The 21,237-nt window shown below is 38.1% G+C and overlaps 3 protein-coding genes across 3 annotated transcripts; all 3 read right to left on the reverse strand.

Moving 5' to 3' along the window:
* Positions 1–2,155: 2,155 nt before the first annotated feature.
* Positions 2,156–9,442, reverse strand: LOC137134559 (probable E3 SUMO-protein ligase RNF212). Its single transcript, XM_067519480.1, has 12 exons — positions 9,112–9,442; positions 8,559–8,620; positions 8,325–8,399; positions 7,904–7,960; positions 7,758–7,816; positions 7,604–7,663; positions 6,846–6,910; positions 5,835–5,889; positions 5,065–5,107; positions 4,658–4,712; positions 3,458–3,527; positions 2,156–2,276 (listed from the first exon to the last, which is right to left on the reverse strand). The coding sequence occupies exons 1-12, from the start codon at positions 9,218–9,220 to the stop codon at positions 2,156–2,158; spliced, it is 831 nt and encodes a 276-aa protein (XP_067375581.1). The 5' UTR covers positions 9,221–9,442.
* A 532-nt stretch (positions 9,443–9,974) lies between these two features.
* si:ch211-255i20.3 (transmembrane emp24 domain-containing protein 11) lies at positions 9,975–12,576 on the reverse strand. The gene is made up of 5 exons (XM_067518665.1): positions 12,278–12,576; positions 11,775–11,866; positions 11,410–11,535; positions 10,752–10,898; positions 9,975–10,582 (listed from the first exon to the last, which is right to left on the reverse strand). The coding sequence occupies exons 1-5, from the start codon at positions 12,405–12,407 to the stop codon at positions 10,433–10,435; spliced, it is 645 nt and encodes a 214-aa protein (XP_067374766.1). The 5' UTR covers positions 12,408–12,576; the 3' UTR covers positions 9,975–10,432.
* A 2,151-nt stretch (positions 12,577–14,727) lies between these two features.
* Positions 14,728–21,149, reverse strand: spon2b (spondin 2b, extracellular matrix protein). The gene is made up of 6 exons (XM_067519582.1): positions 20,982–21,149; positions 19,659–19,919; positions 19,080–19,303; positions 18,250–18,441; positions 17,619–17,805; positions 14,728–15,678 (listed from the first exon to the last, which is right to left on the reverse strand). Exons 2-6 carry the CDS (start codon positions 19,882–19,884, stop codon positions 15,500–15,502), a joined length of 1,008 nt encoding a protein of 335 aa, XP_067375683.1. The 5' UTR covers positions 19,885–19,919; positions 20,982–21,149; the 3' UTR covers positions 14,728–15,499.
* Between the last annotated feature and the right edge of the window lie 88 nt (positions 21,150–21,237).

A 21,237-nucleotide genomic window follows, 5' to 3' on the forward strand; every position in this document is an offset into this window, starting at 1 on the left:
TCCAATGTTGAGCATTTGCTTACTAGTGCTAAAAACAATTTATAGCTGAGACTGTTGACTGATGAGTTCGACTGCAGCCGCTCGCTTGACGATTATATGACAACATTCTCTACCTATGCTCCTGGAACACAGCCACAATAAACCAATGTACAGAAAAAAGGGATCCAGCCTAATGAAGTATGCTCTACTATAATGCAATACTCCATAAACAATCGTGAGGTGTTATTTTGAGGTCTGATGCGTTCTGTGTGATAGTTAATATCTCATGGTAGGGGTCACAGTGCTTTTTAACCAACATTTGGTTTTAACCCTTACAGACATTAGTGAAGGGCTCTTCTGGCTCTTAATTTCTTGCGAATTTTAAACAAAAACATCATCATTATTCGTCTTCTTTCAACCTAAATGGTAAATTGTAATAGTGATGGTGATTAGAGCTTATATACTTTAGGCAAACAGAGGAACATGTCCTGCACAGTTCTGAAAGACAAATAGCTCTGTTGTGAAATCATTTAGTTCATGTTGTGTCTTGCCTAGAGGGGATTACACTTGCAGCACCAAAAGGTACTAGACAGCAATACTGAGTGACAAAGTGTGAAATCTGGATCCGATTAAGTGAGAAGCTTCTCTGACACACACAGTAAAATGGAGTTGGAAAGCCAGAAACTGAGAGAGAGGGAGAGCAAGAGGGGAGGGGTGAACAAGCTGTGGGAACATGCTGCTGAATAATTACCACTGACATCAGAATAGTTTTCTTTAGCTCTCTGAAGTGGCAGGGCTCATTTGTACAGCCTGGAGCCAGGCAGAGGTGTGTGTCTGTGTGTGTGTGTGTGTGTGTGTGTGCAAGACAAAGTAAGAGCGATGAAGATGGGAGAGAGAAAAGGAGATGTCAACAACGCACAAAACAACACACACATTATTGCCATTACAGTGAGGGCAACAATACAACAGGTCATGCAGTGTGTGAGAGTATGTGTGTGCATGAGGGAGAAATTATTCGGATTTAGTGCTCTCCCTGTCAGCACGAGGACACCATGACAGCTTAGTCTGCCCTGGGGACCCATTTCTCTCTAAGTGGACCTTAAAAAACAGGAAAGGACTTCAAATCCCACTGGAGCATAGAGGAGGATCAGGCCTACCGATCCGGTACAATACCCTTTAACGTCACACACACACACAACACACACACACTTTAAGTGCCTGAATATAGCGTGAACAGAGCCAGAACACACACACAGTCACACCTGAGCCCTCTTCAATAGATACCATTCACTACCCTGACAACCTAGGACAATAAAGGCAAAAAACGCAGGTCAACAAAGAGAGAATCGACCTGTCTGAACACATCACACCGTCCTCGTCGTCTGCTTCACCGCATCAGCTTTTCTCTGCTGTGATGACTTCAGTTGATATCATGTTTCTATATGGCTACAATTTTCTTTGCCTTCACATGCAGCTGTTTTGTAACAAGATTTGAGGGTGAACTCACACATCATGTTACTGAGGTTACATGCAGCGGATCTGGAGTGCAGAAACTGTTGTTGAGGGCAGTTAACTATATCGCTGCCTGAAGGCTTTTTTGACGTTGGTGCCACATGTGTCTCTCAACACTGAATTGTAGTCTTGTAAAATGCAGTAAATTTACTTTTTTTTCATGGACATAATCCCAGTTTATCTTTGTAAACTGAACAGCTGTTGGCGCAGGAGATTGAGCATTACATCAAATTCGTGCCTTTGGCTAAAAGCTTGTAAAACTCTGAGTTGAGGCCTGTAGGTTTCTCTGCCGGATTAATGAAAGCAGTTTACTTTCATAACATGGCTAAGCCACCGACTCCACTGAAAAGCCTGACCTTTGACGACATACCACCAACACAGATGCACTTTAGTAGGATCGCCTGCAGGTAAACCCAAGCCAGAAACTGAAAAACAACACTCCACATATTAAGTTAACAAAGATCCAGTGTCATATAACAGCAACAAGCCTTATGTCACTATTTGTTTAATAGACTGGAGATGAACAACAAACTTTTGTCTGAGCCAAATACATTTACTTACAGTACACAAACAATTCATATTAGGTTGTGACCGGCATCTATGTACATGTCAGTGGTCTGTATGACCTCTACATTCTTCATGAATGCATAAATGTGTGTTTTTGTTAAGGAGGAAGGCAGGTCAGGGAGGAGACAGAGTGTCTAAAGGATGAAGGAGGTTTGAAGATGGGAGACTTCCATCCGGAACTTTGGCCATAGGAAATATCTGGGGTCACCTGAAAACGACTGTGAGAGGACAGGAGAATTAACTCGCTGTGCGGGTGCAATGAAAAAACTATTGACAGAGGAATTCTTTCAGTGTGTGAGACATAATTGATGAGAACTCCCTTTACTTAAATGATATATAAAAGATCATTTCAAACAGAAAAAAGCAGAGGATATAAACAGCGTTCTTCTACCATTAGAAGTGATATTATTTTGAGTCTTTGTTACTAGTTCTGGCTCATTCAAAATCAACATTAACCTGACCACAGCCTTTTATAGAATTCTCACTTCTCAAAGGTTTTTACTGGAAAGAGTAAAAAAAAGAAAAAGAAAAAGAAAAAATACATCAAGTACTTCTAGAACAGCTACACACACTTCTTAAAGGAGACAGCTGGTGATATTCTATACAGTGCTTCTGCTATTGTCAACAATTACTCTGAATAGATCGAATCCAACCCTGTGTTTAGCTTAGCTGTCAACACTTTTCAATTTTGCTAAAATGTACTGTTTTTTTGTTTTTTTTATTAGGACTTTGTAAATGCCTACAATGACTGGCCACTGTTGCTTTTAGCTAAGGTTATTCAAACTTGAATATGTTTAACCATAGATTTGGGGCATTAGTGAGTATTGGTGGCTGTGATCACTGCAATGAAAGAACATGTCAGTAAGAGCAATATATTAGAAACGCTACATATACACTAATAGAGTCAATGTATGACAATTTTTTGGTTCAGAGGAACAAGATCAATCAGGCTTTAGCTGAATAGTCAATATTTGTTCAAAGATCAACGGCTTTCGGAACGTGTTCCGCACGTTTCACTTGGCATGAATTGGCCCTCCCTGCCGCAAGCCTCCCATTTTTATCCAGGCTCGCAGCCGGCACCAAGGTGGCCCTTGTTGGCTGGGCGGGTCCACACCTGGTGGTGGTGGGATTCCAACCCGCAGCCTTCTGTATCCCAACCCAGTGTTACTGATCCACCAGGCCCCTACATAGACAATATTTTTTGATGGGATGAATTCATTGTTGGCTTTGGTGCACACACAAAATACAGAATCACCAGATTTATCCTTTTATTTATTTTTTGTTACGTTAAGCTGGGAAAACCTTAATTAATATTTGAATGGGCTTGACTGCTCATAACTTTTTAAATATATGTCAAGTGTACCACAAATGATTATATACTGTAGACAGATGAAATCACCTGACTGTAGCTGAGCATGCTGAGTGCTTGGCCACGGTGTTTTGGTTGGAAGATCTCTGAGGGATGGTGCCTAAACATGTTATCAGATAAAGCCACGATTAATCCATAACACAGTTCTTACATATAATGGCTTATAACGATTTAAAAAGCACATCTGACATTTTGGGGTGATTATAGTCTTCTGTGTCTCTTGGTTGCAAGTTTCATTTGGAAAAGCCTCCAGGAAGACAAGATAAATGGATGAGTCATCTTCCAAAGTAATTAGTATTTCACAATTTTCACTTCACACAAACATGTACAGAGGATGTAAAAACACTCTTGGCATATACACAACTGTCTGCTACAGAGAGCACTACAATAAATATCTCAAGCCAACCTCATCTACTTTATTTTTTTTGTCCTTTCAGCTTATCCTGTGAGTTCAGGGGATGACGTCAGCAGGCGACCACTCTACCACAGCGGATCATTTGTCTGCATGTTGATTTGGCAGACCTTTCACGCTGGATGCCCTTGCTGACCCAACCCTCCCCATTTTCTACTGGGTTTGGGACAGGTACTGCACGGCTGGGGATGGGGTGTTGGGGAGTTCAGTGTCTTGTCCACAGACACTGAACTGCACGCCTACCGACCCTATGGTCGTAGAGGCAACCACTCTACCAACTAAGCCACTGCCTTTCGCTTATCTCATAATAACAATAAATCAAATCATCTGAGCATTTTAAATGAATCAATCAATTAGTGCTGGTAAAAATAGATGCTGTCCTTCAGTATAATATTCACTCAACCAAACACGCACATGCATATCATGAGCATCTACACAATTTTAATAGTATTTCAGGACTGTCACCTAATTTATCTAGCACAGCAAAGGTCAAATTCATTAAAAGACTAAATAACCTAATCAAAGAGAAGGAGCTAGGCAGATATAATCCTAAGCATAACATAAGACAACATCTGCATTGGTCTAACCACTGTAGGTGGTCAACTATGGTGTCCATAAAAGGTTAGGCAGCAAGATCACTTTGTCAAATGCAATGCGATGTTGTCTTTGTCAGTGTAGCAACCTAACTGTGTTATATCTTAGCTAGCATAACATTCCTCTTTACTTCCAAGCAAGGAAAAAAATCAACCACAGACTATGTTTCTTTCTATAGTTAGTAGAGCGTCCACTAAGTTTTCTGACAAGTGCAAAGCATATACCCATTCGTCCGTCTTGGGGAGGACTGATTAATGACAGTCTGGGGACAGAGTTAGGCTGAAAGAGAAAGAGAGAAACAGCCCAAGTCAACCTTTTAATTTTTGTTTATTTGTTTGTTTTATTTTCAGTGGAGTTATGTAATAAATAAAATGGCACAATGCAGAATGACCTTGAGCGATCTAAAATATTTCAATGTATTAAACAAATTACATTGCTAGATGGACATTTTTTAATTTTATTTTGTCCTTTCAGCTTATCCCGTGAGTTCAGGGTCGCCACAGCAGATCATTGTCCGCATGTTGATTTGGCACAGTTTTTACGCCTTGATGTCCTTCTTGACGCAACCCTCCCCAATTTCTACCAGGCTTGGACCGTAGGTAAAATAACATACTTACTTATATTTACTTACTTTCCTAAACAGACACCTTTCATCCACGTCCATATTTTCAGCTCTGTGGACAAGCATATTTCATTAGTCTGGTTCGTTCAGTTGGCTGAGCACTACAGCAGTGACTTTTTTATAAGAAGCCAATTACTGGGAAATACTGAAATATCCTTTCAAAGAGAGTGTGAAGCCCATTTACTGATAGATTTTGCAGAGATTAAAGATTAAGATTACGCATATTATTTTAGAAATTATGTGATAATGTGTAATGTATATGATGTATTTTAACTAATTTAAATGTAGTTAGTTACAGTATTATTACTTGTATTGTCACAGATGGAGTTAATATCCCTAACTCGTCATCTAGACTGTTTTCAATCAATAAAAAACTTCAAGTCTCAGAGAATAAAATAACATTTGCATTATTAAATTTGGCCAACTAATCAATCCTGTGTCAACGGTGTCTAGGAAACCCAATAGGGATTCCTGACTAAACCAAAGCAAAGCTTAGCTTATTCAGGTGTGTTTGTAGATAGCCACAAGGCAGGGCAAAACTATACAGCAGCTGAGGCTAACATCTGAGACACTGGGGTTGAACCCAGGATATCACTTGTTTGCACTGTGAAATACCTCCTAAATTTTCATTATCTCTTACGAGGTCTGGGGCAAAATGAGAGTCAAATAAGGGTAAATTTGAAAACTGAGATGGTGTGAAGGTGGGAGCATACCAGAGAAGGAGCAGGTTAACAATTAAAAGTATTACATTGAAACATTAGAAAAGGGACAATACTCACACATTAGTAGTTGATAAGTGTTGTGACATGGGGGAGTTATATGGGATCTGTAGAACTACAGGCAAACAAGACACAGTAACACATTAACATCCATCAATGGTAAAGAGACATTAGTAGGTGTATAAATGTTCACAGGTGAAACATTTAGTGCGTCAAACTGAATGATCAGTCATTGCCCTCAAATGACCAGGCTCACAAGAGTTCTGGGTCTTTCTTCATAAGTCTGCTGGCTTTCGCTTTTTCTGTATGTATCCCATCTTGAATTTCCTTACCAGTATTACCATAAGAAATATGTGGAACCGATTATGTGCAACCAGTAGTCTTGACCAAACTGCCTGTCCATTCTGAACCCATAAATATATTTTGGGTATGTGGTCTATTCCTATTACAGTACTTAAGATAATCTTTTCCATTAAGTCAGGGTTGTCACAGATTACCAACTTTATCTATTACAGCCTCAGAGTTGAGAGAACGATTTTAGTAACTAAGGCATTGTTTAGGCAGAATGAGGTTGTTTTTTCTTCTAATCATATTTCTTTAAATTAAAATACCAGTGTTGAATTATTAAAAAAATAGAGAAAAACAGCATTAGGACGATTAATAAGAGCTGATTTGTGATTTTGATTTCAGTCTTTAGTAGATCTAGTCAGACTTGTCTCTGATGTGGTTCAGTGGTTTGGAGTGAGGCTGCAAAGAAGTAATGTAAAGTATTATACTATATAATAGAAACCGTGTTATTTTTAAGTCATCATTTGTCACAGATTATGTTAATGATGAATACAGTGACTGGACACAAAAATTAATGTTAGCAACAAACAATCATTGAATATTATACATTAAAATACTGTATATAAAGTACGATAGATTAACAGTGTGTGTGTCAGAGTAAATTCAATACCAATTTAGTGTTTGTGTAAATGTGAATGTCAGTTCAGGGTCTTACGGATGAATTAGTTGCTGTACAGGTTGGTCTGCCATTAAGCTCAAGAAAACCGCAGTACTATTATTTACCTGGTTTATGTCCATGTGGAGTGTGGGAACTTTGACGCATCTGAGGGACTGATGAGGCTCTGACGCTGAGTAAGAACAATAATAAACACTGTTAATCAATGCCAACTAAACAATCTGCCTTAGCTGCTCTAATTAAGTTTTTGTTTTTGAAAATGGGTCCTACTTCCTTCAAGGTGCCCTAAGAGCAGATAAACCATTTCTTTGCATTTCTCTGCCTTTACCATCTACTGAACATTTGTGAAAAGGGATTACTTGCTGGTATAAATAAGGAAATTCCAGAGCAAAAAAACTGGATGTAACAAGGCAGCAGTAAATGTTCCAGTAGTGACACCTAGTGAGAAGTGAGGCACTAACAGCCAAGCTGATTGTAAATACATCTTTATGGTACAATGCTGCTAAAGTGAATAAGTCACATGCTACTTTATTATTCCAAATCATTAGAGATTTTGACACGAGTCATAGATTATTTAAACTTTTTAAACAATTTTATTTAATGTGCAATATTAATATTAATGCATGGCCAAGATTTGGGACAGCCAGCATTTAATGTTATAATTGTGTGTGAGTGAAGAATAACCTGTTGAATGAGAAGTTAAAACGATTAGCCAAACGCTTGTTATTGCTTGACTTAAAGGTCGGATAATTATTCAGCATAATGGCTCCTAGGGTAGGAAAACTACAGATCAGAATTGCAAGCACTGAAAAAGTGATTACTCATATTTTAATAATTTCTTGTAAATATCCACTGTGTGCATTACCTCAGATGCTGAAGAGAGTTTTCCAGTTTTGAAATGTAGGCACTCTGTTCATTTATCTTTCTTTAAAGGGGAGAAAAACAAAATCTCAACTTTTAATAAACTGCAGTTTGAAAATTTGTATGAAACTGTATTATAAATGTGAGGTTTAACATACTTTGTCATCTGCTGCATTTCTTGCTTCATCTTTACTAATATCTCCTCTAGTTTCTCATTCTATAATTGATAAAACACAGCGAAAACGCTAAACCTCAGAATAAGACTGTAGTTCATATGAAGAGAAGCTAAATTTATTTTTCTCACCCTTTGCTTGTAGTGAGTCAACAGTCTTTTTTGATGCTGTGCCTGGAACATTATTACCTGAGAGAGGAAAAGAAATGATTCTACAGTTGGGCGCAAAAGTTTGCATCCCCTTATTTTGAAAATGCAAATAAAATAAAGCAAACATTCTTTAAATCACCATAATATTTAGTGCTACAATAAAGTTGTTAACTAATTTATAAAGGCGGGAGGGGGAGGGGCAAACTTTTGCAAGTACTTCATTTACCAAGTAATGTAATTTTCATTATTTTACTATCAACTTTTTTTATTCACTGCTTGACCATTTTTGTTACTTCTAATAATAAAAGACTGGAATTAGCTGAATGTTATTAAGTTAGGTGTAATTTACTAAGTTCAGGACTGTTATGTGAATTTATTATGTGAATCAAGAACGTGACCAAACTTTGCTAGTTTCCTTAAAGTGCTTGGTTGCGACGGCGTTGATGTCCGTAAACAAAGCCTTGACCTCTGAGCTGCTCTGAAACGAAGACATTTCACATGACTGTAAGCATGATGGGATGGTAAATAACAGTCTATAAAATATAAAGACAGTTTGTAAAGATATGAAGTATGCTGTCACCCCACGTATACAGCCCCACAACCACTCAGGGATGGCATTTAATAAGAATATGCTTACTTTGTCGGAGAGAGGTGATACTTGGCATTTGGCATTACATATTAAACACTTGTCTTGTTTGCCTGAAAAAAAGTTGTAAAGCAACAAATAAAAGCCATATAGTCCTTCCCAGAATGTACTGAATAAGCAACATGCCCAGCCTGAATCCAACATATGAACTGAACAAAATGGGCGCTTCAAAGTGCTGTTACTGTAAGTGGAGCCCTTGTGTCTAATACTGAGAGCCAGAATAGATTTAAATATAATTAAACTCTTGAGGCTTTGATTGATTAGGCCCATTGAAAACAGACCCATGGTGTATATGATCTTTAATTAATGTGGTTCCCACATTAAAATTTGATAAAAAAAAAAAAAAAACTTCTTAATAAAAGCTTCTTAGAGAAGCTTTAGAGTTGACAGTTTTTGCTCGAAAGCTTACTCGTGGTGTACAACAGAGCTTTCAACTCTGTAATAACACGTTAAGTCCAACAGATGTCCCTGTCGTGTCACACTTTGACAGGACTGGAGCGGCAGGCATGGCACATTTGAACAGGTGAAATCGAAGTAAAAGTACCTTTCTGATAACATAAACTACAGATGACATGGCCACAGGTTGTTAGAGCCAGTTTTCGGTCAGCACTCGGGGAAAGGAAGCAGGAGTTGCAGCAGATCCAGTAAGACATTTGCAAGCGCTACAAAAGATGGTGTTTTACAGGTTAACTAGGACATGTGAAATGACCACAATTCTTCCTTGGCGAGTATCTTAATTTAGTCGGCGTTAGAGCAATACAAACAAGTGAGAGCTAATAAAATATGCTGCATTTAAATTTGGGGTCACTTTACATCCCTACAGTCACTTACCTAGAGGGTTTATCACCTTACCTGGGCCAGATTTTCCCGCTGCAGGTAAAGCTAAATGCTAAGTTAGCTAACGTTAAACGGGGGGATCTGTGAAAGTTGGAAGTCTGCAGCTAGCAATAGGGTGAACTAGGCTAGCGTTAGTTGTTGAGTTAATACAAAGTTGACTCGTGTAAACTCCCTTCGATTTACAGACATGCTCCTTCTCTGTTGACGTTGATTAATGACCAAATTAAGCTTTTAAAATGGACCTTGTAGCACGTAACGTACCAGCGTTGGTTTCAGCGAGGCATTAGCTAACTTAACTTTAGCTCATGCTAACGCTCTGCGATTGTTAAGCTAGCTATCTAGCGCTAGCTAAGATAGTATTATTAACAAATAGTTAATGCAAATTTTACAGGTTATTTCACGCTAATTGTAATTTTTAAAAGCCATCTGACGTCATTAATGACATCATCAGTACACTTATACTTCATAATCTAATTAACCTTGCAATACACAACATAAAACAGAGGAAACCCTGGTTGGCTCATACAGTAAGTTATATTTAAAGCTCAAAATTAGGAAAGCACAAAATATTTATTGTCCATAATACTAGTTTATTCAAGTATTTAGTTAGTCATCATTTTTATTCCGTTAAACCATACCTACTTAACAACTGTGCTCAAACTTAAAGGACTATGCAGATTACAAACCTTAAATGTATTAAACATGTCAAGGGCAAGAAATGAACCGGGACAAAATCACAGTAAATACAGTATGTTTTGGCAACTTTGTCAATTCGACAGTGATTTGTTTTATGTCTGTGATACGCAAACAAGTAACTGATTCATTGCAGTAAATGTGGATGTTGTCCTACCAACATGAACAAACAGTTTTCACCCTTTCATCCTACAAAGTATGTATTATGACCACCTGTGTGGCCCATGTGTCAAAGGGAGACTTTTTAATTTGCTAGTATTTATGGACATAAATCATCCTTGCTGCAGGTTACCGGATAGTAGTAGTAAGCACTGAGTGCTGGTCAGAGGCTCCCATCAGACCAGCTTCTTGGCAATGAAGAAGTCTTTAAGTCGTTTCATCTGCCAAAAACCGACTGAGAGCAGGATACAGGTCTGCACCACAGCCCACCAGAACACTTTACTGTTGGTTTCCTCACTGATCAGACGAAATACCTCCTCTTTCTCCTGAATGAGGTCAGGCAATAAACAAGATAAGGAAAATGGATGTTAAATCTGGCTGTACTTGAAAGATTTTCCCCACTAATATTGGAAGCCTCTTTCGGAGAAAAACTCTTACACTGCAGGTTTTATTTCAACTCAGGCTGAACAATGAAAAAAAAGACTTTTCCTTTACCCTCTGATACTCCTGCTGCTTGGTGATGTATGTCATCTGATGTATGAGGTGCCTGAGGTTGTTCTCCAGAGTCACCATGCTGTCTTTAGTCTTGTCGGTATTGTGGTCAATTGAGTGCTCTCCCATCTGAACATCCAAATGTAGTTTCTGTGTTGTGGGGAGGAATTGGGTGGTTATATTCAAATATGTTACAATTTTAGAGGGCAGCATTTTGATTGTCTTTTGTAATCATTGATTAGTCTTATATCTTGAGTAATAGTGTACAAGAATGCAATGAACAAAATATAAAAAATCATTTTATCTAGCACAGTACTTTGGCATTAGTTATCATTATTTATTTAGCCAACACCCCAGAACATAAAGATTTTCAGTGTTATGTAACATAATACCTTGTCACCCAAATGTTTAGGTTGCTTTTTATCACAAGTCAACAAGTTATAATTTTTAATCTGAGAAAGCCTCTCAGTAAATCTACCTTGGATAAATAAAAAACCTTGACTTAACCTAATCTTCTCAATGTGTTTAAAGCAGGCATTACTGTAAGATGTAAAGGGGGTTAGCAGAAGGTTTTATGCGATTGGCTAATAGTGTACTGTATGTATTTCTTTTTTTTGTGTCTTTTACATAAATTGCTTCTCTGTGTCTCCACAGGTCTCACCAGCCGTTCTGCAGCAAAAACAGCAAACCTTGTGGAGTTGGTTTGGAAGCAAAGGTAGTGTTGACCAGAAGTGTGAGCTGTGAAAGTGAATTTACCAAGTTTACCAAAGCGTTTCGACATCAGAACCTTGAGAAAAAGAAAGACACAGTTAGGCCAATATTTACGCAGGAAGCAGAACTAGCAGAAACATTTTTTGTCAATAGACTTGTGCATTGCTGATCTTTACTAACGCAGTTCAAAGGCTTTTAACTAAGTTTGGGTTTTGTTTAAATGGGGAAAGCACCCAGCACGTGCTTTAACGTACCATCACACACATGTTTGAGTGACTCTGGCTTAGTGATAAAGCTGTCCTGTGAATGCAGTACCTCATGGTCGGGGTCTCTGACTGTTACAGTGACACCAAGGTGAACAGAGTGAGTGAGCATCTTCAAATCCCAAGGCTCCAACAAGAAATGACCTGAAATTAGGAGACACTCATACATGAGTGCATATATATACTGTACTTTAAATGTGCACAAGCCCACACAGTAGTAGTGATGATCGATGGTAAGCTTTTAGCATTTGTGATATTGGTATTTTCATATCCCTTCACATGTTTTTGAGCTTGTAAAAACAAATTTCACCCAGGAACAAACAGAGAAGGCAGCACTTAATGGGCAGTTTGAAAGTATTTAGCATATATTGAGGCATAAATGGTTTATGCACTTACACTGAAATAATAAACATACAGTCATGAAAGTTTGTATAACAATAATCTGTATAATTCAACAGTAAGCCAAAGTGCACTTTCAAAATCAAATTCTACATTAATTAGATCTGTTGAAATGTGAATGACACTTGGGAGCAATATTCCCTCTCCAGGACTCACCAGTCACCAGCATGTCTTCAGGAATCTCCTTAATAATGCACTTTTCCTCCTGCTCGCCGAGATCAAAAAACATGGCTGCAGAAAACATCAGGTAATACTGGAGAAAAATGCCAATGCCTCGCAGTCCCATTTTCAGTAAAGAGTGAGCTATTAAATTACAATGCACTTAAAAATGACTAAATTTATTTTCTTCAGTGAGCTAATTTTAAGTCAAGACTGAAGTTCTACTCCTCGACTATAGCTAGATACCCAAGTCCTATTTAACATATTTAAAGTTGAAGGCTATGAGGGAAACAATTTGTGTGAGAAATGCACAGGTGCTACTTTGTGTGACAAGGCTTTCTGGTTGTTTTGTGATTGGTTAACCGTGGAGCCAATAATATTTGCTGAAATAGTGATTCATAGGCTCTGATGACTCACAGCAGAGCTCATGACACATTGGCATGCAAGCAGGCAACAGTATTTTCTAATTCTTTAGCACAGAAAATATATAACAAACATACAACAGAGCATAATAAATGCTGGATCAAAGTATTAGACATGCTAATGTAAACTTATTCAACACTTGGAAACCAAGTACCTGCTCTGCAATTACAAAACTAAATCAAAAGTTACAGATGCTGATTTGTGCTATAAGGAGTAACTGTAGGCCCAGAGACCCATCAACCAGAGCCTTTAACAATAAAGTTTATATTTCGAGTTTGAAATATTCCAGTTAAAAAACAAAAAATGATGGGAACTATACAAAAGAGGTGTAAAATGAGTAAAAACAGACTGAAAGTGACCAAAAGCAGACACAAAATGACCAAACACAGACATAAAACTTCTACACACCAATGTATAATTACCACAAACAGGTCAAATAACCAAAAGAATGGGTGGAGAGCCGATCAAACGTCTGGTCCCAGGGGCCATTTCCTCCTAATCTCCTTTTCTCCAAATGAGAAATCTTAACAAATTAGTCGAAGGCACTAATCACCCCAGCCTGCTAACCCTTTTTAAATTTCTTTCTGAATTTATATCCATTATTAACATGCTTTTCACCATTTAACCGTCTCCAAAGCAAATACTACTTCACCATGAAACACAATCCAAATCTTTTTGGAAATTGAGTGGAAAATGTAATCTGAACTGTAATATACAATAGATGCCATATGCTTACCTCAGATGAAATCACCCACACACAGAATAAACCCCCTTTACATTTAGCATCTGTAAAAGCTTTTCCAAATAATCTGATTACCCTCTTCTCCTACACTTCAGTAGTTTTACATATAGTGTGTGGATACTAAACAATATTGTACCTTCCAGTAAAATAATGCATTCCATTTTTAAGAACCATTGATTTATACAGGGCAGCACAGTGGTGGAGTTGTTAGCATTGCCGCCTCACTGCTAGAAGGCCCCCACTTTGAGTCCCTTGCAGGCTGGGCCTTTCTGCGTGGTTTTTGCATGTTCTCCCCGTGCTTGCGTGGGTTTCCTCTGGGTGCTCCAGTTTCTTCCCACAGTGCAAAGCCATGCATGTTACGTTAATTGGTAACTCTAAAATGGCCGTACGTGTGAATGTGAGTGTAAATGGTTATCTGTCTTCGTAAGTCTCTCTCTGTTGGCCCTGACGTGGATTGGCGACCTGTCCACGGTGTACATTGCCTCTCGACCAGTGACAGTTGGGACAGACTCCACCCCCTCATGAACCTAAACAGGATAAGCAGTTACAGATAATGGATGGATGGATGATTTATATACTGTTTGACTTCCACTCTAATTTATCTAAGTAAAACTAATAACTACCACCATTTGTAACTCACTGCCATGTGTAACTATCACTCTACCATATTTTACAACCTAAATTGGTGAGTTCAAAATACTGATAAGTATACTTAAAAGTGATTTCCTATATATTTACACCAATAGTGTTCACTGAAGATCTTTTCAATGTGTTTTGAATTGGGTTGGCTTTAGCCTGTCCCAAAAAAGGGGTTACTTTATGTGCAACTGGTGTCTGTTCTGCCTATTAAATGGTACTCCAAGTACATATTGTGATCTGCTCCAGTGTAATGTCACAGCATGGAGTGAGCTTCATGAGAATACTGGTCCCATGATGAACATTTGGTTAACTGCTCTACACCTTTATTCATTTTATGACTAACACTTCATCATGGTGAGCTTGAGCCAACACTGAGGCTTGAACTGAGATCATTGAGGTAAAATCTATTGTCCCAACACATAATCTGACCATGCATCCCCAGTGTTAGTAATAATATATTTCTCAGTTGAAATTAAAGTTGAGATTATAGGAAACAAGTTGGAAAATAAACATGCAAACTTGCAGAAACATTTATCAAGCATTTATCAATAAGGCCAAAATATCTTTAGATATATTTACATTTTATTGACAATACAGAAAACAAAAAATGTATACATTGTTTTTTAATAAAACAATTTCTGCACTGAAATTATATCATAATATAAAGTATTACAAATTATTACAGATCAATACATCAGATTTGATATACTGTACAGTACAGGTTAAAATCCTGTCAATAAATATATTTTTTGTCTTCAAGAAAACAACTACATTGTCTTAAAAAACATGTTCTGAATGCAGCTTATTGATTTCTGCCTGACGTTTCTGCTAGTACCATTTTGCTCTTGAAGCATCATATTTTTCCCTGTGAGCTGATATTATTTGGATAGTCTCCTAAGTAGATCTTTGGTGGAACATTATATTTCTTATGTATTGTTTAAATAGTTTTTTTTTAATGTGCAAGTAAAAAACTGCAGGGAAAGCCTGTGTACAGAGAAATATGTGAACTTCTGGTATGTCAAACTAAATTGAGATACTGAACATGTTTTTTTCAGTTAATGGCTTTGTTGAAACTCACATACTGTAGCTAACACAACACTTCTCTACTGACCTACAGTGGCAGCATCACTGACCTGCAATACAAAGGCAAGGGAAACATCGCAACATGGGGTTAACATGGCTTGACATCAAGTTCATATTCTCTATCAGTACATTAGTCCTTCCCACAGTAAGACAACATGGCCAGGAAGGAAAGAACGGTGTGTGGTTCTCCACATTTATACATCTTGTGACTATATGGAAGACCTTCTTTTGTTGTTTCTCCGTCTTCGTCCCTTTTTCCCTTTTCTCTCTTTCCTGGCTTTCCTCTCATTTTTCTCTTTTCTCTCTTTCTTTTTTCTTCTTTCTTGGCTTAGTCATAAACAGTTGTCTGGGAAGCACGTCCTCTCTTCCTCCAGCAGGGGGCAGGCTGCTCCATTGTTGGCTGGGTGCATGAGGATGTAGCGTGTGCGGTGCTGTATGCCCGAGTCTCCACACTTGCCTTTGCACAAGCCCCAGGGAGACCACACTGACACCTCGCAGTCCAGAGGGGTATCTGCACAGAGAAAGGGAAATTATAATCTCATTAACATATAGGCTTTGTTTGTTGTTTTGCTGAGATGGTGCTTTCTACCTTGTGTTTTACCTTGCTTTTCTTTGTTATTATAAGGATGTTTATGAGTGGACATTTGAGTTTGGATTTATAAGCTTTGTGCAGAAAAGAGCTTAAATATATTATCTAATAGGGAAGATTACTGCTCTTCAACTCATATTTGTCTCAAAAAATATGAAAAAAGTAATGGAATTGTAGTAAATTGTGCGTTGCGGTCTATCTACAGCTCTGTATGAATCAACAGCTTCTCATTATAGATTCTTGGCAGTGCTGTCATGCCAGAATAATGTTCAGCTGTTATAGATTTTTTTAACCTTGTTGTTGGGCTTTTGCCAATCCCTTCAATTTACCAGTACCTCACTTTAAAATACCACTTAATGAGTCAGCTGCAGCTAATAAAGATTTACCACTTTGCTTAAAGGCACCTTGGTTGTAATACAAGGAATGGAAGCTGTCTTTCTCATTAATTTTTTCAGATAACCTAATGGTTAATGAAATCATTGAACTTATTTTTTCCCACTCTTTATCCAACATTGTGAACCTGCTGGCCTGTCTCAAGTCAACCTTGTTTTGAGCTTGTGTACAGCTAATATGTATCACAGATTGAGTTGGTTGAGTTGCAGGACAGGAAACTGTACAGGAATTATGTAGATGGCTGGACATACACATCAAATTAATGCTGATTTTGACATCTTGGGTCATCTTGTGTGTCCATTAAAAGCAGAGGAAAAGGTAAATTAATAAAATGCTGTTAGAAGTAATGGTGACTTTTGTGCTATTTCATATTTTGCAGAAAATGTAGAGCAGGTGACTGTGAAATGTTGTTGAAGCTCTGGGGAAAAACATAAGGGAAGGATAAACAGCTGAAGAGTTAGGATGGAGTCTTGAGAGCAGAACAGGAAACCCCAGCAGATTCTTGGCCCCTCTTTGTTGTTTGTTGATGGGTAGCCATGGAAACAGTCTTATAGTCTGTGATGCTGAGTGAAAACTTTACAGTCACCCTGAACAGTGAATCTGATTACTGCACTGTCTCTTTAGCCAGGTTAAACATGCTTTTTGTTAACCCCCGTTCCCCCATTAAAAAATAAATAATTACAATCCTGACAGATCATCTGTTTAGACTTTCTTTGGAGAGTTGTGAGTCACTTACACAGTTTGGTTTACCACTGCATTTTTGCCATACTGGTAATTTGACACACTCTTGAGCTTTTTTTTTTTTTTAAGCTGTCTTCGTATTTGTTCTTGCAGTTAGGCTTTTTTACTGTTCCAACTAATCTGTACAACAGGGACTCTTTAATTTTAACTGTCTGGAACCCACTTTAATTAAATCCAGCTTCAACCTACAGATTTAGTACTTGTTTAAACATATGTGTTGCATCCTATTTGGGTGCCTGTGCAAAATCTTGACATAGTTTTCTTAAAATCATATTTTACATACTGCATCTCTCATTTTTAGACGTTTCCACTGGATGCCAGATGTGCCCCTGGCATTTTCTGATTGCCTGCACTCACTTGGCTTCTCTGCTTTCTGGTCGGAATAATTTAGTTTGTGTGTGGCCGATAATGGTTCCCAAATGCTTTTATCTGAGTCAGCAAAAAAACGCAAGTTCCTAGCATTGTTTTAAACCCCTGCATCAGAATTTGGCACTACAGAAATTACAAACTTGATGTATATGTGGATACTATACATACTATACTAATGTAAACCATTGCATTTGCTTTACTACTTTGTAAGTTAATAGCAGTAGTTGCTAATCGTGTGTGTGTGTGTGTGTGATGTTAATTACTATTAATTTAATTAATTTATACGCTACTTGAACTGGTGCTGTGCTCGCACTGGACTCCTTAATCAAAGCTGCATGAGGACAAAAATTCATACTTACTAATGAGTGTGTCTTCAATCTCATTTTCTGCTGGGAGTTGGTTGGACTGGGTGGGCTCCAATGGCAAACTGATGATTTGATTGGTCTTCTTTATCTTGGTCAGCATTACCTTGGCAATGGGTGGGAGATGCTTCAACCGGGGGTAATAAAACGAGTTGGCAGGGTGGCTTGGGAAGGAGGAGGTGATCTATGGAGGAATAACAGTTGATAAATATTGTGTTGGTAGAGATGATAGCAACAGCAATAGCACATAGGCAATTCATCACTTATGATCTATCTGTAATATGTAGTGTAAAGTAGTGCTTATATGAATGATTTTAGATTTAAAAAATAAAACATCAAGACACAGACTAGCAAAATGGTACATATTTAGTGAGAAACAACTTAGATAAGTAAATAGATAACTAAAGTGTTGGGTTTTTTTTTTAAGCTAAAATACTTGACTGTCAAATTAGTGGAAGGTAGATAATAATAGATTTTGAAAGCTGTATAGTTTTAGTGATTTTTTCCCAATAATAAAGTATTTGCATATCACAGTTGGCATTTTATTTATTGTTGTAGTTTAATATTGCACAGAAGACAAAAAACAAAAAAACACATCTAATGTATTAACAAAACTACACTGACCCACCTGTGTAATTTTGTCCTGTGGGATGGTTTCAAAGTTGGGAGAGGAGAAGGTGAATCCGCTGTCAGTTCCCGCATCATATGGGAAAAGCTCCAGCGACACATTCTCTTTCCAGTGGTCACCATCACACAGGTCAACACTGTCCACGCCCACGAACCAGTCTGGGCTTGGAACAATACGCACGATAAATGACAGCTAGCAAGAGGAGAAAAATAGGATAGAGATGAGAAAAAAAGAGTGTAGGAAATGAGGAGTGGGCCAGAGTTAGACATGGAGATAAGACAAAAGAGGAGAAAGGCAGGAGATATTTTCCACTTTTATTCAGTAAATTGCCAATAAAAATAAAACATATGCCTGTTTAATTATACATTCATATTTATCATATTTATATAAATTTATAAGCCAATATCTTGCCAGCTTTGTTGGATGTGGGCTTTTATTGGTCAGATGTGTCCCTAGTTTGAACCACCCACATATTTGGTAGGAAGGACATAAAACAACCAATTGCTTCTTAAGTTTCATATACTGTATTTTGTTGTTATTTTGCCCAGAAAATTCAAAAAACAGTCTTGAGATTGTTTTAACTAAATCATCTTTAAATCAGTATTGTTAACGCACTCTTTCCTGTCATGTTATCTACATGATGCCATTACTTTTGGAGACTGCTTTGCTACAATTTGTAGCATTGGCAACAATTTTAAGAAAATCAGACGACACAGGCTTAAAAATCGTCACATTGTTTTGTATATTGTATATTGGCCTATCAGCAAAAACCTCAGCTGTACTTGATGCGGTGACCTAGAGTGGAGAAAATCAGGTGTTAAGTGTCTTACATAGGAGTGCCTGGCGAAGACCTCAAACTCAGTGTTCATCTGGCCTGTTCCTCCCACAACAGCGGGAGCGGAGAGGATCCCATAAACACTCTGGATCCGTTCGCCGGCTGCCTCAACTTCTTTCATCAGCATCCACGCCTCGCCTTTCTCTGCAAACTCCCTTACTCCATTGCTGGCAAACTCATTACGCTGCCACATGTGGTAGTCAGAGCTGTGGGTCACCCCTAAGAGGAGAGACATAAGGAAAGGAGAGAATCAGAGCTACATGTTGCTACAGGTCTGCAATAGTTTGTAGTATCTGCAAAGAGATATCAAAGCAAGATTTATTTTTTCCAATAGTTTATAACTGAGTTATATGGCTTTTTTCCTCCTGTCTTTGGTTCATGATTGAGAACATTGTTTGTTTTTATTTTCTATACACTGACCAGGTTATTTTTCTTCAGCTTTTAGTAATCATTAATGGGGTTGTAGAACAGACATTTTGAATTTTACTTTCTGTTACTCAAACAGAATACAGTATTTCATCTGCTTCTAATTATAATCTGTACAAAAACAGTTCCACACCAGCATTGCACTTACCAATAAGGTTTGACCACTGTGCTGGGGGACGGTAGACAGGATATTGCTTGGGGAAAGCTGCTTGTGTCCACTTGCCGGTAAAGGTTAGGCTATATTGGGCAGTTTCTGTGGCCGTGCACAGTGGGCTGTCAGTAGGAACAGGCATTGTATTAATGCCCTGGCCCAGTGACAACACCATGACCATTAGTTGGTAGAGCATCTCAGAGGTGTTCCATGTGGTGTCCATGACAATGATGGCTGATTTGGAGGAGGATAGATGACCTGAAGATAGTAAATAAATGGGACAGGAAAACAAAGGTAGAAGTTTGGTCTCAGAAAGTACTTTATCAAGTTCACTGATTTTGTTTTCCACTTTTTTGTACATGTTTATTGACTGTCCCTGTGTGAGTATATATAAAGCTTTGTGGTAGTCAGTTGTTATTTGTCTTGAATGCTGTATTTATGAAGTCTGTGAAGTTGTTCTATTCCAATCAGATCTGGAACAAGCCAAGACTGACAAAGAGAATTATTGAAAGGACAAAGCGCCTGGCAGAAAGTGGGACAAATGAGTCAGAAGGAACATTTGTCAGTTAAGTCTTTCCATTGTTTCTTCCACTGTTTAGACTGGTAAACTCAGCTAAGCTATTGGGATTTTCAGAATGGAGTTTGTTATTTGTTGCTGTTGTTGCAGCAACCTTTTGATATTCCTGCCTTAATATACATTTTATTTAACAGAGGAAAGCTATACTGCTGGACTTTGTTAACCTTGAATGCATCATTGCGGCATCAGTGACTTGGTGGTTATCCTGCAACCCCTTGAATGTTTCAATAAAGATTTTTTTAAGTGTGGGTCTTCCTCCTTAGAACTATGGTTTTGTTGCTACTCCTTTCTTCTAATTTGTGTGGTAATTGTGCAGAGGAGTGGCATGCATTGTTTTAACTGAAACAAATTCCGACTTACGCATTAACACAATGCACATAGATTGATTCACAGTCCTAGTGAATTAGATGAACAATCACAAGTGCAGACCACCTAAAAGTATAATTCTTTAGTTTGATAATATGACATGCTAATGCAAAGTACATATTAACACAATAGAAAGAGGACAGATTTAGTATTTGTTTGTATGTGTTTGCATTGCAGTGAAACACTGTTTCTTTCTGTTTACATGTTATATATTTGCTTGCTTTCATATGATTGCATACAATCTATACAGTAAATAAAATAATACCAGTAAATTATCATGCAAGTTTAGTAACCTGCTGTAATACAAATTCCCATTCATTTGTGCAGACTGATGAATGGTAGCAACATGATGACGGTGTGGTGCAGTAACTACTCACTGGTTTTGCCCGGGGTCCAGATCAATGAAGGGTTGCTGTAGATGATTGGAGAGGAGTGCTGGAGATATGGAGATGGAAGAGTGGTGGATGTGGCTGTCGGTAAGAGTGACTGCAAAGCTCCAAGCCCTCTTTTGCATTTTTATGTCGTTCAGGGGGTTCAACCATGTCTGTCCTCTCCCTCTTTCCCTCCTTTCCCCATTTTTCCCTCCCTCCCTGTTACTCTACTCCCCTGCTCAATTTGCTCCATTCTTTCTCT

Source organism: Channa argus, chromosome 10 (genome assembly GCF_033026475.1).
Source record: "Channa argus isolate prfri chromosome 10, Channa argus male v1.0, whole genome shotgun sequence".
Lineage (NCBI taxonomy): Eukaryota > Metazoa > Chordata > Actinopteri > Anabantiformes > Channidae > Channa > Channa argus.

What these genes read in the sequence shown, in the direction of transcription:
- LOC137134559 (XM_067519480.1), bottom strand. Translation starts at nt 9,220, where the DNA reads ATGTCTTACTGGATCTGCTGCAACTCCTGCTTCCTTTCCCCGAGTGCT. An exon ending in TAGTTTATGTTATCAGAAAG is followed by an intron (nt 8,621 to 9,111) that starts GTACTTTTACTT and finishes ACTTTTTTTCAG; the next exon opens with GCAAACAAGACAAGTGTTTA. An exon ending in AACTCTCTTCAGCATCTGAG is followed by an intron (nt 6,911 to 7,603) that starts GTAATGCACACA and finishes GTTCTTACTCAG; the next exon opens with CGTCAGAGCCTCATCAGTCC.
- spon2b (XM_067519582.1), bottom strand. Translation starts at nt 19,884, where the DNA reads ATGGACACCACATGGAACACCTCTGAGATGCTCTACCAACTAATGGTC. An exon ending in CACAGGACAAAATTACACAG is followed by an intron (nt 17,806 to 18,249) that starts GTGGGTCAGTGT and finishes ATTCCTCCATAG; the next exon opens with ATCACCTCCTCCTTCCCAAG. An exon ending in GATTGAAGACACACTCATTA is followed by an intron (nt 15,679 to 17,618) that starts GTAAGTATGAAT and finishes TTCTCTGTGCAG; the next exon opens with ATACCCCTCTGGACTGCGAG.
- si:ch211-255i20.3 (XM_067518665.1), bottom strand. Translation starts at nt 12,407, where the DNA reads ATGGGACTGCGAGGCATTGGCATTTTTCTCCAGTATTACCTGATGTTT. An exon ending in TTTTTGCTGCAGAACGGCTG is followed by an intron (nt 10,899 to 11,409) that starts GTGAGACCTGTG and finishes CCCACAACACAG; the next exon opens with AAACTACATTTGGATGTTCA. An exon ending in AGCAGCAGGAGTATCAGAGG is followed by an intron (nt 10,583 to 10,751) that starts GTAAAGGAAAAG and finishes GACCTCATTCAG; the next exon opens with GAGAAAGAGGAGGTATTTCG.